At 50.5% G+C, this 17,832-nt stretch overlaps 2 protein-coding genes and 1 long non-coding RNA gene across 9 annotated transcripts; 2 read left to right on the top strand and 1 right to left on the bottom strand.

The window, feature by feature from the left end:
* The first annotated feature begins 1,680 nt into the window (after positions 1-1,680).
* Positions 1,681-9,380, top strand: ING4 (inhibitor of growth family member 4). Of its 5 annotated transcripts, XM_047866320.1 has the most exons (9): positions 1,681-2,318; positions 5,070-5,141; positions 5,449-5,903; positions 6,868-7,034; positions 7,214-7,328; positions 7,492-7,600; positions 7,845-7,992; positions 8,260-8,321; positions 8,433-9,380. In XM_047866320.1, exons 4-9 carry the CDS (start codon positions 6,906-6,908, stop codon positions 8,470-8,472), a joined length of 603 nt encoding a protein of 200 aa, XP_047722276.1. In that variant the 5' UTR covers positions 1,681-2,318; positions 5,070-5,141; positions 5,449-5,903; positions 6,868-6,905; the 3' UTR covers positions 8,473-9,380. The 5 variants fall into 5 exon arrangements, with proteins under 5 accessions (XP_047722276.1, XP_047722274.1, XP_047722272.1 ...); XM_047866318.1 differs by lacking the exon at positions 5,449-5,903 and having other exon boundaries at positions 1,682-2,318; positions 7,214-7,319; XM_047866316.1 differs by lacking the exon at positions 5,449-5,903 and having other exon boundaries at positions 1,682-2,318.
* On the bottom strand, positions 2,627-9,816 carry LOC125170115 (uncharacterized). Of its 2 annotated transcripts, none has more exons than XR_007153897.1 (4): positions 9,730-9,816; positions 6,419-6,557; positions 6,207-6,289; positions 2,627-2,824 (listed from the first exon to the last, which is right to left on the bottom strand). It is a non-coding gene; the product is annotated as an uncharacterized LOC125170115 (long non-coding RNA). The 2 variants fall into 2 exon arrangements; XR_007153896.1 differs by having other exon boundaries at positions 6,419-6,543; positions 9,730-9,813.
* On the top strand, positions 9,726-17,721 carry ACRBP (acrosin binding protein). Of its 2 annotated transcripts, XM_047866308.1 has the most exons (10): positions 9,727-10,081; positions 10,384-10,602; positions 10,778-10,872; positions 11,364-11,481; positions 12,127-12,595; positions 13,069-13,201; positions 15,183-15,362; positions 15,504-15,671; positions 16,720-16,803; positions 17,381-17,721. In XM_047866308.1, the coding sequence occupies exons 1-10, from the start codon at positions 10,039-10,041 to the stop codon at positions 17,501-17,503; spliced, it is 1,632 nt and encodes a 543-aa protein (XP_047722264.1). In that variant the 5' UTR covers positions 9,727-10,038; the 3' UTR covers positions 17,504-17,721. The 2 variants fall into 2 exon arrangements, with proteins under 2 accessions (XP_047722265.1, XP_047722264.1); XM_047866309.1 differs by lacking the exon at positions 15,183-15,362 and having other exon boundaries at positions 9,726-10,081.
* The last annotated feature ends 111 nt before the right edge of the window (positions 17,722-17,832 follow it).

Genomic DNA, 17,832 nt, shown 5'->3' with positions numbered 1-17,832 from the left:
AAATTCGTGTAAAAGGATCAGAGGCAGTGGAGCTACTGATGTGAGCGAGCATGGGAAGAAGCTATCTGGGGAGATGTTCAAGGACAGTACTAAGGATTTACACTAGAGTGTGTGTCTGTGCAGAGTGAATGCTGTGTGATGAGGCTCTGTGTGTGTGTCCCCTAGTGTAAAAGGGCACAGCTTTGATAATTCAAGTGAAATCTTGGTTTATGAGAGTTTCTGCATACAGATCCTGTCAAGGGGACTGTGATGCCTAAGTCTGTGACAGCAAGGTTTCAGTCATGTGTTAATAAAACCACGAAGCTCCCTGTCAAAGAAATGGAAGCATGCCCTCTTGAAAGGGCCTACACTCCTGCCCGAGCATCACTGGGCTCGGTTGTAATTCCAACTGGCAATGTGTGTACATACATGTATCTATTATCCTATCCATATATGTAGGCTTGCAGTGGTGGAAGCCATAACCAGAACTGAGTAGCAAGGCAGGACAGTTGTAGTGCTGAGCAGAATGTGGTCAGGAAACCTGGACTTTCGCCTTGGCTTTACTGCCAACCGGTGTTGACTAAGAAGCTTCAGCCGTTAAGTAAAGGGATTGGACTAGATCACCTCCAAGATTCCTTTTTGAGAATTAAAAACCTTTAAGCACTGAAAAAGTTGTGGCAAAGCGCCCAACACCCAACGGTGTGGCTGTCCTCTGTGTACGGCAGGGGAACTGTGCTCATTACCTGGTGGGATTTGTATAGTCAATGAAATGATGCCCACTTAAGTTTTGGGCTCGGCTAGTCTGTTGGGTGGACGTCCAAGATCTCTCAATCTGTGGTGTGGCGCTAATGAATGTATCCCATATGACAAAATATGTCCGTGTGTGTTAGCTTCCTGAATATTACTTTTTTCCCCTGCTCTCACCAATTGCTGAAAATGCCCTGACCGTCCTATCTTCACCACAAGTATTAGAACCAGAATCTACTCTTTTTAAGGATTCATTCACACTCATTCGTAGCAGGAACTCTATGAGGTAGGTACTGTTATTCTCACAGAGAAGGACATAGGCACAGAGATTAAATTGCTTACCCAGGGACATGACAGAGTGGTCTTCCAGATCCAACTGCTGTATCTTACCACCTGCTCAGTAGTAAACCTGAGGTTTCACCTTACCCTTCTTCACATACTTGGTCTAAATTAGGTGGTTGAAAATCTGTATCATTAAAGCCCTGCCCTGCGGCATTGATAATTATCAGGAATTTGTGAGGGGTGACAATCTCCATAATGCGATTTTACTAACGCCACTATTAGGTTATGTGCTTTGAGTTGTCTCCCAGTGTGGTGGCAGTCTGTCCTGCACTGGATTGCTTTCCAGCCTCATGGAGGATGAGTCCTCATGAGGAAGAGTCCTCATTCTGTAGCTGACTGGGACGACAGCTGTCATCTAACTGGCCCAGTTGTGAGTTCTGTGCTCCAATCCTTTCCAAATCGTGGTGTTAGTTAACATCATATATAAACGGGGGGGGGGGGGGGGCGGGGGGAGGCGGGGGGGGGAGACAAAAATAAGAGGGCAAGGCCGGAAGTAGTATGTCATTTTATGTGTGTGTATATGTATTCAAGTATAAAAGGACATGAACCCGGACAAGAGGTGTGGAGAATTATAGCTTTATTGTGTAACTCTTAGTAAATAGAGATTATAAAAAATAATAATAATAATCCAGGAGAGCTGATGTGCGTGTGAGTGAACAGAAAGGCGGAGGGTTTAAATCTCACAACACCAACTATGCCTCCCCAACTTCGTTAAGAAACTAGCTACCTTGAAGAAAGTCTGGATTCAGCCGGGACCTGCTCTGGTCACTAGACTCATACCCGGCAAAAAGGAAAAAAGAGTCTCCAGACGCTGAAAAGGGATATTTATGGAATACCATCCTAAAGAGACAAGGATTTTTTTCCCTCGCATTACCGCACATCGCCTTTTTTGGAGGGAAAAAAAGTTTGATAGGTAATGCAAAATGGCGACCTACAGTGACGTCATGCCTGCCTCGGTCGCGTACTGGGGCCTCAGTAAGGGCGGAAGCGGGCTAAAGCTGCCTCCAGGTACCTCAGTACGGGCGGCCCCGGCTACCTACGCAAAAGGGAAAGTATCAACGTCGGGCGGATGTGTCCCAGCGGATAATTTAGTGAGGGCGGAAGCTCTTCTTTTAAGGGCGGAAAGGCTCCAACTCAAGGATAATAGCTTCAGCGCCTGTTGCGATTCAGTCACTTCCGGGGCGGATCGGAAGTTGCTTTGTTTTGCTTCAAGATGGCTGCGGGGATGTATTTGGAACATTATCTGGACAGTAAGAGCAGGCTGGAGGAGGGGGTCAGGGGTCATAGAGTGGCGGTGGGGGGCGGGAATCGGGACTGAGGAGCCGTACGGCCCCGAAGTCCCGGTGGTCAGAAAGTCACAACTGTGAAGGGGTTCGGTGAGAGAATGTATTGGACGGTGTGAAGAAAGAGGGGGCGGGGCAGCAGGGTCGAGGCCTGGCTTTTGGGTGTAGACGAGGGAGGGGCTGCGCGGTAGGACTGAGGGGATGGCTCTTGAAGGACTAATGGGCAGAGCTGGGAAGATATTTGCCGACCCCATCTCCAGGGCCTCCAGCTTCAGGATATTTTTTTTTTTCACCCCGAATCGTTCCGAATCGATTGTGTTAGTGTATCACCCACTGCCATTTGGAGCGGCGACAAAGACCTGCTCGCAGCTACTCCGCTCAGTTCTTTCTCAGAAGCGGTCTCTCCTGGGCTAGGGGGCTATGAGTGACTGTCGGGTGATCAACTGGAACGCTTCTCTTCTTGGATCCAATTCCTTTCAAATAGAAATCTGGTGTTATGTTTGCCATTTGTGTAATCCACCCCTTCACAAAGCCTGTCACCCCTATGGGCTTACATTTGTCTTAGTGTTGGGAGTCGTTCATTCATTCATTCATTCATTCATTCATTCATTCATTGAGGCCCTGCTCTGGGTCAGACTTAATGGCAGCTACTGCGGATATAGCAAAATGAGTAAGACAAAGACCCTGCCCTCAAGTGCTCATAACAGATTCTGCTAATAAATGATTACAAAACAATGTGATGAGTGGAATCATAGAAATACATTAAAAGGACTTGGTAGCACTGGAGAAAGAAGGGCTAATTACCTGGGGGTGTAGGTACAGCTTTACCAGAGGATGTGATATTTGAATAGAGTTTTGAAGACTGAGTGTTTATTTGCCAGTGTGGAGAGAGAAAGGAAATTGCTGGTTGGGAAAAGCATCAGCAAAGTATGATGGGTTTATGGCAGGTCAGGGAAAAGTGAAGTCAGAGTGTTTGATACATAGGACTCTAAGGTGGAAGATTGGGAAGTGGCTAGAAAAAGAGGCTGGGGCTGGATTGCACAAGGTCTTTTAAGCCAAGCTAAGAGGTTTGCATTTTCAATAGTGAAGAACCAACAGATTTTCTTAAGTAGAGTGATTTTAATAAAGGCAGATAACTGATGTGTGAGAGAAGGTCAGGTCTGAGAGAGTGACAGGAATATTTAGGAGCAAAAAGGACAGCACTGATTGAATGAGTAGTTGAGAGAGAAGGAAGAATCTAAGGTGATTCCTTGTTCTCATGCTTGGGAAATGAGGTAGACAGGATGCCATCAGCAATATACTTAATTCAACTTCAGGAGTACAGCAATATACTTAATTCAATTTAGACAAGTTTAGGTATGGACTGTAGGAGTGGATGAGATCAAGTTCATTCAGGGAATACAAGTAAAGTGAGAAAATGAGAGGATTAAAGTATAACCTCAAGAAAGCATTAACATTTAAGGGACAGGTAAAGAAACCATCACTATTGGAATTATCAGAAAGTATGTGATGAGACTTGGAATCCTAAGAGGAGAAAAAGTTGCTGAAGGCAAGAAGATGGGGCCATCTGCTGCAGACATATTTTTTTTTAGATAGGACTAATAACAGATCGTTTGATTTGGTAAGTCATTGGTAACTCAAAGTAATCTCCGTAAACTAGTGGCAGCAGACCTGAGATTATAGGTTAAAGCAGTGGAGGCATTTTAGAAGTTTGAAATGGAGTCACGAGAAGAGATTTTTCTTTCGTGGGGAGACAAGTATAGATGCACTTGTTCAGGTATTTATTTAAGACCCTCTGTCTGCAAGCCATAGCAAAATAAGAGAGAAGACAGACACTTCCAGAAGGAAGGCTAGGGAGATAGATACCAAATAACTGGTTGCACAATTAATTATTAATTGCAGTTGGATAAATGCGAACAACGGTAGAGATAGAATAACTTGAGAGCATAATCCAAGCCACCTGGAGTCTGGAGAAGTCCAAGTTGGGCTGAACTTTGAAGAACAAAGAGTTTAGTAGGCCAGCAGATATGGTGGAGGTGGGATGAAGAACCCCAAGCAGCGCATTCCAGGCAGAGAAAGCAGGAGACGGAAAGCCAGGTAGCAGGACAAGCCCTGGCAAGTTGGGGGCACTCGGAGAAGACCAGTCTGGTCAGATCAGACAGAGCACAAAGGGGGACTGACGTGAATGAAGGCTGGCGTTAAAATGAGCATGGGCCAGAAAGTGCAAAATGGGAATAGGAATTGTGTGATAGGAAGTCACCAGGTGATTTTAAAGCAGGAGCATGACTTGACGAGGTTTACATTTTTTTTTTTTAAAAGAACATTCTGACTACGATCTGAAGACCAGAGTGGAAGTGTGTGTGTGTGTGTGTGTGTGTGCATGTGTGTGTGAGGAGTGCTGGAGGATACCAGGAGGGTATTTCGGTTAACGGCAAGGAGCTTGGAGGCAAAGTTTGAAAGTCAAGGAAAGGGAGGGGCTGATTTGTAGAGTAAGGTCCTTGAGGGGACAAATGGTGGGAAAGCCGTTTAGAAATGGCAAAGTTAGTTGTGGAGAGACACAGACACAGCCTCCTCTGAGAAAGGAATGATGAGTGCTGTTGTAGATAAATCCAACGGTTCCAAGGAGGGAAAACTGAGTCCCGTTTTGGACCTGTACTTTAAAAACAACTGTTAGGCCTATGAAGTCCAGTGATTCTCAGTGTCTTTTCTTCTCCCTAGGTATCGAAAACCTCCCATTTGAACTGCAGAGAAACTTTCAGCTCATGAGGGACCTGGACCAAAGAACAGAGGGTACGTACAGAGTAAGGGGTTTGTGTGTATAAGGAGTGTGGATGATCATTTCTTTTTCTCTTTGGTGTTACCATGTCATCTGGTCTGATCTGGAGAACTGTGGCTTCTCTCTCTTTTACTCTCTTGGAATTCTTAAAAGGAGAGCAGTGATAAACTGCATTTCTATATCCGCTTCTCATAGTAAATAGAGTATTGCGACAATGCCTCAAGAATTCAAAGATGTTATGTTCTTTATATCTGCAAGAAGAATTCAGAGATAAGGCAACTCTAGAATCATTTCTGTTCTCTATGTTCAATATGTCTATAGGAAGATTGTCGGAAGACTAGGATGTTTCTGCTCCACTGGATTGATAACATTACTATCAAAAAATTCATTGTGGCTGTAGACCGCAAGTCATGTTGGTAGAGAAGTCCTTAAACAGAAGGAAAGAGAGAAAGAAAAAAAAAGAAGAAGGAAAAGCAGCAATTAACATCAGGATCTCTACACTGTATTCTTCAACCTTACAGAAGCAGTAGATACCATCTGTGGCCTCTTTTGGATGTTGAGCAAGTTTGGCTGCATTGAGGCATTCACTTGGAGCCTGAGGCTACTCTACAGTGGTCAGATTGGTCTCTTCAAAGTCAAAGATGTCGTCCGTTGGAGCCATCCCCCGTACCTGCTGAAGGATATAGGGGTCTTATCTTCCACCCTTAAGTAGCCATGCTCAAAGATGTGACAAGCTGGTGTTAGAATACCCAGAGCTGTGATTTCAGCTACCCTGGGTAAGTTTACTCACGAAAAGGTGAACATCATCTGAAATCCTGGATGCAGACCCCTGAGAACTGGCTGCCAAATGCTGGGAACCAGCTTCGCATCCTTTGTAACTCAGTTCCAGCTCTTGAGTTCATGCACAGAAAGACAGTTGGAGATTATCAAACTATGTGCATTTTCAGCTTCCTCCAAAGGCCTCAGATGAAATGGGGCACAAACATAGTATGTACACAGATCCTGCCAGCTGTCTGTCGCTGCACCATGCTACAGTCATTCTTTTGTCTCTTTTCATCGACATGCTTTATGAGCCTTACCAAATATTAGGCAGTAGAAAACTACACTCTCACTGTCTTGGGACATCACCAGCCTTCCAGTATGAAAATGTTCGGAACAATGTCTAAGATGAACAAACAGAAAAAAAAGTGATGGGAAATACGAACAGGTTGATGAGCAAAATAGGGTAGAAGAACTGTTACATAAATGAACTAGGGCCTAGTTTTAAATGATGAGTCACAGATGTGCAGACCTGGAAGCCGGCAGCAGCAGATGACCCAGCCGGGTTCGTAGCACTCAGAGCTGTTGCGGAATGTTTTTGACACAAGGAATCAGGAGGCCGTGAGACAAAATTCATGGTTCGAGAAGCAGCCAGCCCTGCAAAGAAGCATCTTCAGACATCAACAAAAATATATTTTGGTGTTAGTGTGGTGTGCAAAGGCTCCCTCCCTCCTTATGTTTCAATAATTTTAAGTTCCGATGGTGCTAGCCATGTTTTCAGCACCTGAAGGCACCTCTAAGACAAATACTGTCAATATGTTGCATTACTTGAGTAAATGGCACAGTACCTATGAACTTTCAGGGCATTTTAGTTCGAAGGTTATGATGATCAGTGGAAAAGGTCCAAGAAACAAGAGGAAGAAGTGTGTTTCACCTAGCCACTCAGGGGCCATAGTGACCAGGCCTCTGTCTCTGTTGTAGACCTGAAGGCTGAAATTGACAAGTTGGCCACTGAGTATATGAGTAGCGCCCGCAGCCTGAGCTCCGAGGAAAAATTGGCCCTTCTCAAACAGATCCAGGAAGCCTATGGCAAGTGCAAGGAATTTGGTGACGACAAGGTGCAGCTTGCCATGCAGACCTATGAGATGGTATGGCCCTGTTCACGGCTCCCCACTTACCTCCCATCTAATCCTTGGGGTCCTAGACCCCTCCTTCAGCTGTATTGGGATCTGTTTTGGGTCTGGGAGATACATAGAATCCGCCTTAGCTTTTTTGTCTTTTACTGGAACTACCCTTGTACCTCTCTCTTTTCCTTCCTTCTACCTAGGTGGACAAACACATTCGGCGACTGGACACAGACCTGGCCCGTTTTGAGGCTGATTTGAAGGAGAAGCAGATTGAGTCAAGTGACTATGACAGCTCTTCTAGCAAAGGCAAAAAGAGTGAGGAGGGGGGCGGGGCTTGAGAGGTGGGCGAGGATTCAGAGGGAGAAGAAGCAGCTCTTCAGCTCCTAGGGAGGGGCAGCCGCGTGGAAGGAGGTGGAAGAAGGAAGAGTTAACCCATCTTTCTGTCTCCCTGCCTTCTGGCTTCCCCCCTCTTTCCTAGAAGGCCGGACTCAAAAGGAGAAGAAAGCTGCCCGTGCTCGTTCCAAAGGGAAAAACTCAGATGAGGAGGCTCCCAAGGCTGCCCAAAAGAAGTTAAAACTTGTGCGCACGTGAGTGTATAAGGGAGCGCTTTGCCAAATGACGTATTTTTTTTTCTCCCGCCCCACGCTCGTGCCTCACGCTGCCCCTTGCCACTTTCTCTGTCTTCTGTGTCAGTAACTTCTCCTTATCCCTGTGGTGTCTGCTGGATGGAGAAGAGAAGCCACAAATCCCTTGCCCCACCAGGATGTCTTTCTACCACCTGTGTAGTTTCCCCGCCTGCGGATGACACGTTCTCTTCCTCTTGGCATGCAGAAGTCCTGAGTATGGGATGCCCTCAGTGACCTTTGGCAGTGTCCACCCCTCTGATGTGTTGGATATGCCTGTGGATCCCAACGAACCCACCTATTGCCTTTGTCACCAGGTCTCCTATGGAGAGATGATTGGCTGTGACAACCCTGATGTGAGAACCAACCGTTTTGCCTTCAGATGGGGTTCTGGGGGCCATGAGGGAGTGGGTACAAGAGGGGAAGACATGGTTGAATAGTGGGACTCCAGGATAAGAGGAAGGCGGAGTTGGTTGGCCTCGGGACCTCCAAAGAGGTATTCTCCAAAGAGAATACGGAATACGGGAACACTGTTCTCAGGAATCTGTGGAGGGAACTTCTTTTCTTTCCTCTGCCCTTCCCTGGCCCCTGACTTCTGCTTCTTCTGTCTTCCTCCTCTTCAGTGTTCCATCGAGTGGTTCCACTTTGCCTGTGTGGGGCTGACGACCAAGCCTCGGGGGAAATGGTGAGTGAGAGAGTTGCGGTAGGCGCTGGGCTGCCCAGGAGCTGCGTGGAGGAGGGCACTCTCCCTTTCACTCACTTTCTCTGCCCGCCTCTCTATCACGTTGCTTTCTAGGTTCTGCCCACGCTGCTCCCAGGAACGGAAGAAGAAATAGATAAGGGCCTTGGATTCCCACACAGTTTCTTCCACGTCCCCGGCCCCGGGCTAGTGGGGAGAGGAAAGCCTGTGTTGGGGCCCGGGGGCTCAGGGAGAGCGGATGGCGCAGTGTTGTCACCCCTTCTCCTTCCCTCTCCCCACTCCTGGTGCTGAGGCTGCATCCAAACCCTGGTAGGGAGGGGTGCTGCAGCCGCTAACTGTTTGTGCTCTCATTCAGCCTGCCCCCCTCAGAGGGAAGTGGTTATGCCCACTGTCCTTTCGCCTCCATGCCGAGGTTGGTGCTGTATTTCCGAGGGATGGTCCTCTTACTCCCCTTGCTTTGTATTTAAGGACTTGGGGCAGTAGCATGGGGGCACTCCCCAGCCCTCCTAATTCCCTCCCCCTGTGGGGGGCTGTGGTGTGATAAGCTTTCTTTGTTCTCCTCCTGCTTTTTCCATGGTAGGGGCGCCCCCAGAGCATCTGGGCAGTGGCCTTAGTTGAAGGGGCACCCCTTCCTCTGTGCCAACAGGATTCATCCTGGCCTTGTGAATGGGAGAGGGGGCAAGGTGGAATGCAGATCGCTCACATGTAAAGGAATTTGAGTAGGTGAATAAAAGCTCTGCGTGTTGGTCTGCTGTGTTTACTGTAGACACTATTTTAGTACATGTGCTAATTAAACTTTTTTTTGCATCCTCCGGATTGGACTAGAGGGGGGAGGATGACAATGCCAGAAGTAGAACGAGACATAGAACCAGAAGTGGTACCCCTGCTCCAGAGTCCACAACTTCTCACCTTGGGGAGGACAAAGCTGGCTGGGGGGTGTGCCTCCAGGGCTTTCCAAAACTTTTTACAATTATGCATCTTTTCTCCGTAAACCATCTTTCACTTGATTTCCAATAAACGTGTATTTGTGTTTTGTGCATGTACTATTACACTATTAGCTTGGTTTCTTGTTTTAAACACAAAACAGAAAAACACTTTTCCCGTATGAGGATGGATTGTCTTGCTCACTTCCCACTGGGAAACCACTTCCTTAGACTGAACCAGCCTGACGCCTGAGCACCTCCTCACCTGGACCCTGCTTGCTTCCCCTTTTGGCTCATTTCTTACCTTAAGGGCCCCTCTTTAGTTCCCACGCAGGTAGACCCGGACCTTGTTTTGTACATTCCGTCCCTGCCTGCCCCAGAACCCTGCCTACATTCACATCTAGGCCTCTCCAAACCCCAGTTTTGTCACCTGTGATATAGGGATAATAGTATCCGCTTTATGGGATTACCTTGGGAATAAGGGAACACGTGCAGAGAACAACACATGTCCCACTCCATCGAAGGTACCGAGTCAATGACAGCTTTTGCCATCCTTATCCTCTCGAATGTGACACGTGCGGACCCATCCACCCCGGCTGGCGCGGTGAACCCCGGAGCGCGCGTCAGTTTCCGAGGCCCCGCCCCCAGCCCTTTGTGACGTCTGGGCCGCACCTTCCACTCCCCGTAGACGAGCCCGCGCCCGCGCCCGCCGACTGTCTCTGGCTTGGCCCGTTAGAGGCCGCTTTGGTCCGGGAAACGCGGGCGGATCGACTGGGGCCATGAGGAAACTACTCGCTGGCTTCCTTCTCTCACTCCTGAAGGGTGAGAGGTTCCCGCCCACTGGAGCAGTCTCTTTCACCCGGGGCTCCGTCCTCGGACCCCCAAGAGCCCTTGCTGCAGGGTTTTGAAACGCTTTCTCAGGGTGGTCGCGTTGGCTTTGCTCCCTAGCTACTTCTGGGGTCACACCTTAGCCTCTGCCCCTGGAATCTCCTCACCCTGATCGCCGGCCAGACATCCCCCAGTTTCCAATTTCCACGGGGCCCCACCTGCCGTTCGGTCTGTCCAGGGACTGGAGCCGGTTTTGGAGTTCGGTCCATCCATCCGTCTGTTTCCCTGCCCCGCAGTGCTGCTCCTGCTTCCGACATCTTCCCCAGCCCAGGATTCAACTTCGGCCTCCACTCCAGGCAGCCCCCTCTCTGCCACCGAATATGAACGCTTCTTTGCACTGCTGACCCCAACCTGGAAGGCAGAGACTACCTGCCGGCTCCGTGCAACGCACGGCTGCCGGAACCCCACCCTCGTCCAGCTGGACCAATACGAAAATCACGGCTTGGTGCCCGACGGTGAGGACCAGAGTAGTGGGGCAGCCCCGTGCTCACTTGAGACCAGGGAAGGGTATGGGCTGCACCTTACCCTGAGGCCATATTCTCCACTCTGCCGACCATAGGAACCCACAGCCCCCTCCAGGAGGGAGATCCCCCTAGTGTATTCACTTTCTGTACCCCCTGCCATTCTCAGGCGCTGTCTGCTCCGACCTCCCTTATGCCTCCTGGTTTGAGTCCTTCTGCCAATTTACTCAGTATCGTTGCTCCAACCACGTCTACTACGCCAAGGTGAGGCTCCAGAAGAAGGTTGGATCTGGTGTCCTAAGATCTCCGGAGAGGTGGAGGGGGTGAGGAGTTGAGGAAGGGTTCCACCAGAGGCCATCCTTAGATCCTCCCTCCCTGCCTCTTTGCCAGTCATGTGCTCAGACTACACATGAATACGGTCTGGCCTTGGGCTTTCAGATTTGGGGAACAATCTTGTTACTGCGAGAAAGGTAGGGATGAGGCCAAGAGACAAGCCCTCCCATTTCTTCCAACACTTGAGTGACTTCACTCAAGTCAAACACCAGAGTGAAGGCAGAGGTGTGGCCTAGACACAGAGTCTTATCTCACAGGGGAACCCTTTCTCAGGTCTAGAGGGTTCCACCAGGGACCATATCCCTTCATCCCTGCCCAGCAACCGTGAGAGAGGACACATGCCAGAAGAGGACTGAGGCGTGTGCGGGAGTAGAAGTCTGCCCTATGGGAAAGGCATGCCCACTGTCCTTCTCTTCTTGCAGAGAGTCCGGTGCTCCCAGCCAGTCTCAATCCTCTCACCCAACACTCTCAAGGAGATTGACGCTTCCTCTGACATCCCACCCACCACGATGACCTCCCCCCTCTCTTCTCACGTCACAGGTGAGACCCTCCCAGCCCCTGGGAGGCTACCAGCAAGCCCTTCCACAAATCCCAGAGCCCCAGAGTTAAGAGTTAAGGCATCCATGGTAGGAAATGGGGAAGAACATTGAGCAGGGTAGGGGGTTGGCCACAGGCAGCTATTTATGTAAGCGAGGAACCTGCTCTTTATGAATACAAGTTAGGGCTTTCCCCTCCCAGAGTATCATCTGACATTGCTTACAACTCTAGGAAAAATTCACTTTTCCTAGCTCCCCCAAACATTCCTGCGTCTGGAAGTCCTCTGGGACTTTCATAAGCTCACAGTTTCACTCTCAAAAGGATTAGCTGCTCGCTTTTCAGAATCTTTGGTGTTGCCTCAGTGAGAGGGACGCGAGGTGGGATTTGAGATGGGAGTTAGGGAAGAGGAGCAGTTGTAAGGGAGGTGGAAAGGAGACGCCACAATCGCCGTGGTAATTATTCTTTTGCTGTGGTATTTGTACCCCCACGTTTTGTGTGCTGCACGGTGCAAGTAAGTGTCATTTGGGCTGCTGTCCTGTGCTGTTGTGTCTGTGTGCGTCTCCCTGTAAACAAAGACACTCGGGGGGGCCAGAAACCTGACTGTTCCTTTCCGTTCTCTTTCTCGGTCCCTCCCAACCCCTGCTGCAGCCACAGAACGACAGGCCTTCCAGCCCTGGCCTGAGAGGCTCAACAACAACGTGGAGGAGCTGCTACAATCCTCCCTGTCCCTGGGGGGCCAGGAGCAGGGGTCCGAGCGCAAGCACGAGCAAGGGCAGGAGCACAAGCACGAGCAAGGGCAAGAACATAAGCAGGAGGAAGGGCAGGAGCAGGAGGAACAAGAGGAGGAGCTGGAGGAGGAGGGAAAGCAGGAGGAAGGACAGGGGACAGAGGAGGGGCTGGAGGCCATGGCTGGGCTGCAGTCAGACCCAGAGGTCAAGTTCCAGTCTGAGTTTATGTCTTCCAACCCTTTCTCCTTCACTCCCCGGGTGCGGGAGGTGGAGTCCACGCCTATGATGATGGAGAACATCCAGGAGCTCATTCGGTCAGCCCAGGAAATGGATGAAATGAATGATCTGTATGATGAAGAACCCATCTGGAGAAAGCCAACCCGTGACAGGTACAGATGTACCCCACCAGCCCTACCTTCCCTGCTGCCTTTTTTGGGAAGGAGAAGCTCCCTGTCCCTGCCTTTGGCTTCCAAGACCCACTAAGGCCTGCTTCAGCTTCTGGGCCACCTAGCAGCTGTCTGCCCCACCTGTTCTGTCACCAGTCATTGGCTTGAGTGCTACCCTAAGATGCCCATTCTCTACATGATGTAGCTCCTGTTCCCGAAGCTACTAGGCTTGGGGTCTGGTCTTGTCTCTGCCTCTGATGAACACTGCAACTTTGAGGAAGATTACTTCCCCTTTCTGGACCTCAGTTCCTCATTTCTAAAAGGAGGCAGTTGGGCCAGAGGCCTCTAAAGCTCCGTCGGCATGCTGAATGTGTGTGACTAAGAGCGGACACCAAAGGGGAGGGGAAAAGAGTGGATGTGGCTTTCTGCTCCGGTCCTCTGTCCCATCCCCACCAGCCAGTGCTGTCTTCTTGCAGCCTCCTGCAGATGCCTCACGTAGAGGCCTTGTTGGTGCTGTGCTATTCGATTGTGGAGAACACCTGTACCATAACCCCCACAGCCAAGGCCTGGCAGTACATAGAGGAGGAGATCCTTGGTTTCGGGAAGCCGGTATGCCTGCAATGCTGTTTAATGGATACATGCTCATTGACCATCCTCTGGGCCTAGCACCGGACTGGGCCTTGAGAGTAGGGGGAAGGTGGGGATACAGAAAGCCCGGGCATCATTTCATTCTCTCCGAGTGAGAATCCCTTCCTTGACGCCTTCCTTGAAGGATATCTCCAGTTCACCTTAAAGGAAGAAAGCTCAGTAGGGTGCCTGGGTGGCTCACTTGGTTAAGTGTCTGACTCTTGATCTCAGCTCAGATCTCAGCTCAGATCTTGATCTCAGGGTCATCAGTTCAAGCCTCGCATTGGGCTCCATGCTGGCCTACTTAAAAAACAAAACAAAACAAAACAAAACAAAAAAACGGAAGAAGACTCAAGACCTAGTCTGGAATCTGTTCCAGTCTGGAGTTCATGCTTCAGCTGAGTTGTTGTTAGGCTTGAGTCATCTCCTGATCTAGTTCACCATCTTCAGTACTTGGCCTTGCCTTAGATGTAGCTCCCCTTTCCAGAGGAGCAATAGGACCCGTTCCAAGGATGTGTAGAAAGATCCCAGTCTCGGTGTGCACTCAGCACCAAGGAAGCCCCATTCCCAGGAAGCTATTCTGTAGGTTTTCAAAGAAGACAAGTTAGCAAACCTTTGTCAAGAGCGGGCATGCCATCTATCCATCCATCTGTTTGTTCAACAAATAATTGGTTTTTGAGTATGGTGTACCAACTCTGTACTAGGTACTTGAGATTGTGGTGGTGAGTACACTAGACCCAATCTTCTTAGAATCTAGTGGGAGACACAGATGAGGAAACAGGTGGAACCGTGTGAGGGATAAATGCAGCCATGGACAAGTACAAAGTGCACAGGCAGCCGATTGGGGGCCCCACGGTCCATGTTTGGGAGGGTCAGAGAATTTGTCTTAGAGGAACTGATGTTCAAACAGCAGATCTGAAAATAAAAGAAGGTAAGCAGGCAAAAGAAGAGGCTTGGTAGAGGCTCCTGCTAGAGGGAATGGTAGGTACAAAGGCATGAGGGACCAAGCCCGAGCATAAGGCTCCTGCCCTTATGGGGTCCAGGAGCCATGAGGGATTCAGTAACATTATAAAAGAAGTGTGTGGTAGGTGCTGGAGAGAGACTTTTTTTTTTTTTTTTTTTTTTTTTTTTTTGAGTGTAGGAAGTTCGGGAGTCATGGAGAGGTCCCTGGATATCAGGGTCTGGTTAAGGGAACAGCAAGAAACATTTTACCTGGAGCAGAATGGCAGAAGATAGAGTGAGAGAGAGAGTAAGGGTTATAAGGCGAAAAATCTCAAAGGGCAATCTGAAGCATGTGCTCGGGTCATGGTCTCATGGTTCGTGGGTTCGAACCCCGCATCGGGCTCTGTGCTCACGGCTCGGAGCCTGGAGCCTGCTTCGGACTCTGTGTCTCCTTCTCTCTCTGCCATTACCCTGCTCGTGCTCGCTCGCTCTCTCTCAAAAATAAATAAGCATTTTAAAAAAAAAAAACAACAACTATAGAACAGGGCTCTGATGAAAGCTAAAGGAGGTGAGGTGACAGCATTTATGGCCATGGTGCCTAGCACTGGGTCAACTCTGTAAATGATAACATTATCATTAGCAGAGAGAGGGAGAGACAGGGAAGGTCAGGAGTCTTTTTCAGAGAGTCTAAGGAGTGATTGTAGGTCACCCGGTGATCGACATCTGTCAGGCACGTGGCAATGAGGATTCGGAGCTCAGGAGGGAGATCCGAACTGATGATGAAGAGTTGGGTGTTGCCTGCAGAAAGATGAAGCTTACCTGGGCGTAGACACCTCATCCGGGAAGAGGGTGAAGAGATAGAGAGCTGAGGAGAGATCCTGGAGGAGCCCTGGGGGAGGGGTCAGGGAGAAAAGCTAGAGAAGCCTTTGCAAAAGCTTGAACGCGAAGAGGTTCTGTGGGGACAGCGCTGCAGAGCTGAAAGGGTCTCAGCCTCAGTCTGTCAACCACACTCCTGCCCCAGGTCTGTGACAGCCTTGGGCGGCGGCACTCAGCCACCTGTGCCCTCTGTGACTTCTGCTCCCTGAAGCTGGAACAGTGCCACTCGGAGGCCGTCCTGCAGCGGCAGCTGTGTGACAACTCCCACAAAACACCCTTCATCAGCCCCTTGCTCATAGCCCAGAGCATGTCCATCGGTACCCAGGTACCTTGCTGGGCGACCTGCAGTTGGGGGGGGGGGGGGGGCCTCAGGCTCCAGGCAGGACTGGGCAGTGGGAAGGGAGGCCTGCTGGCTGGGGGGAGGGGGGCAGGGGCATGCACGTCTCCTCTGTCCCCTGTGCCACAGGTAGGGACCCTAACATCAGGCCGCTTTTACGGGCTGGATATGTATGGTGGGCTCCGCATGGACTTCTGGTGTGCCCGGCTAGCCACAAAGGGCTGTGAGGATATTCGAGTCTCCGGCTGGCTCCAGACTGAGTTCCTTAGCTTCCAGGATGGGGATTTCCCCACCAAGGTCAGAGCCTTTCCCCAAAGTTCAACTCCATCCCACTGATCCCAGTTCCTTGCTCTAAGTAGCCCTAGGATGTGCAAGGGGGGCTAGGCCTCGGGCTTCTGGGAACCAGTCCTCCCTGCCTGCCTCTTTCCAGTGGACGCTCTTCCACCTCCCCCACCTCCAAAAAAGAGAGCAGGATTGTGCTTGTCAAAGGAGCAGGAATCAGAGGGGCGGAAGGGTGGGAGAGCACAGGAAGGCAGGAGACAGGGGTTCTGCTCCCAGCTCTGCCAGTTAAGGGGCTTTGGTCAAGGCGCTTCCCACGCTGGCCCAATGTTCTACTCACCTCTACAACAAATGACTAGGTGATGCCCAAGGTGTCACTGACCTGTGACCCAGTGTTTCCCTGCTTCAGTGGCGTCAATTTTGCTCCCCCTCTCCCCAAAGTTACCTCCCCTGTGGAGCTCCCCCTGTAACTGACGGCCAAGTCCCTCCCTTCTGTGGCTTAGCAGGGAAAATCCAGGCAAGGCGATAGCCAGAACACCTTAAGAAAGGGCTGATAGCTGAGCCGACAGACCCCTGCCCAGCTCTTCTCCCTGGGCCCCTAGATCTGAAAAGGTTCTCCGAGACTGTCCCTGTTCCTCCCCTGGATTTATGTAGAGATGGGGAGGCGAGATCCACAGAGGAGGGTGACTCACCCAAAGTCACACATGATTCTTCTACCCTCTCCCTCACTTAGCCATCACTAGAAGGCTCCCTGAGACTGGACCACGAATCGGACCCCCTTCCCCCTTCCTCAGCTGCTTTCCCAGCAAGCTGACCAGCAGGGCGGCCACTTATTCTCCGGCTCCTGGCTTTTTCAGTACCAAACTGTGACTGAGGGTGGGGCAGGAAAAGCCAAGGGGACAGAGGCCTATTCCTCAGGGAGGGGGCACCCCCATTGTGGAAGGTCTGGTTCTGGAGGGCTATACCCCTGGCCCTGGTTCTGCCATTTTGGGCATTCACTGGAGGGCTGGTGTCCTATAAGCTTTCTCATGTCTCCCCACCTCCCCATTCCCGGCTCCTGGCTTAGATTTGTGACACAGACTATGTGCAGTATCCAAACTACTGTGCCTTCAAGAGCCAACAGTGCCTGATGAGAAGCCGGGATCGGAAGGTGAGCCCCTCACCCCGCCCACCCCCTTCTCCCATTGGCTCCTCGATCTGTCACCACAGATCGGTCTATTCCCAGCACCCCCACACCCTGCTCCAAGCGGCAGGGATCAGAAACAGTTCCCTGTTTGCATCTCTGGGCAGAGGCCTCCACCAGAGCACTCTCTCCCACTCCTCCTGTCTTAGAGTGAGTGAGGCCCTCCCAGGCCAGGGCGGTCCAGAAGAGATGCTGCAAGTAAGAGGTGAGGGCCCAGAGGGCATGGCAGCAAGAATCCCTAGCTGGGTTGGGCATTGGCTGTTGAGGTCTTGGTCTTGCCTCCCGCTCTTACTCACCAAGTAGTCTGGAATAAGTCACTTCCTCCTCCATCTTGAGACTCCTGGCTTCTCAAAGGAGGGGGTTGGTCTCCTTGGTGTCTCTTGCCAGCCTTAAAAACCCACATCTGTTTCCTCCTTCCTTCTACTGCCCTGCACCCATGCCTGCTCGTCTCTGGTTCTTGTGGGGATGTCTGACACCTCCCCACCCCTACGCCTCTGCCTCCAGGCTCTGTGACACAGACTGTGTGTACCCAATCCCTGTGTAGGTGTCCCGTATGAGATGTCTGCAGAATGAGACTTACAGTGCTTTGAGCCAGGCCAAAAGCGAGGACCTTGTGCTTCGATGGAGCCAGGAATTTAGCACCTTGACTCTAGGCCAAGCAGGATGAGCTGGGATCCATCCTGTCTCCACCGCAGCCTGACCCTTCCACATCCTCCATTGCTTTTAGACCCCATCTGTCAGTTTGCTTCCTGGCTGCCCCATATGGGTCTCTTACCTGGCCCCTACTCACGTTTTCCTTGGGTTGGGGCAGCAATCCCAGAAGGGTCCATGATGGAAACTCCACCCACCTTAAAGGATGTCTTTACATAAAGTGTTTATTTTCAACCTGTGTGGCCTACTTTGGTTATGATTCCATCCTCAGCACTGCCTTCCTGCCCCCTGGGAATCAACATTCCAAACCCTGGGATTTATGGATCTATCTGAAGGTGAAAGAAC

This window comes from Prionailurus viverrinus, chromosome B4 (genome assembly GCF_022837055.1).
Source record: "Prionailurus viverrinus isolate Anna chromosome B4, UM_Priviv_1.0, whole genome shotgun sequence".
NCBI classification, from domain to species: domain Eukaryota; kingdom Metazoa; phylum Chordata; class Mammalia; order Carnivora; family Felidae; genus Prionailurus; species Prionailurus viverrinus.
The sequence above is the reverse complement of the archived record's forward strand: the minus strand, read 5'-3'. Positions and strand labels throughout refer to the sequence as shown.

Bases quoted from the DNA above. Each gene is read 5' to 3' on its own strand.
- ING4 (XM_047866316.1), top strand. From the start codon at position 2,282: ATGGCTGCGGGGATGTATTTGGAACATTATCTGGACA. The intron at 5,142-6,867 runs GTACGTACAGAG...TCTCTGTTGTAG, and splicing joins CCTGGACCAAAGAACAGAGG to ACCTGAAGGCTGAAATTGAC. The intron at 7,035-7,213 runs GTATGGCCCTGT...CCTTCTACCTAG, and splicing joins CCATGCAGACCTATGAGATG to GTGGACAAACACATTCGGCG.
- ACRBP (XM_047866308.1), top strand. From the start codon at position 10,039: ATGAGGAAACTACTCGCTGGCTTCCTTCTCTCACTCCTGAAGG. The intron at 10,603-10,777 runs GTGAGGACCAGA...TGCCATTCTCAG, and splicing joins TCACGGCTTGGTGCCCGACG to GCGCTGTCTGCTCCGACCTC. The intron at 13,202-15,182 runs GTATGCCTGCAA...CTCCTGCCCCAG, and splicing joins TCCTTGGTTTCGGGAAGCCG to GTCTGTGACAGCCTTGGGCG.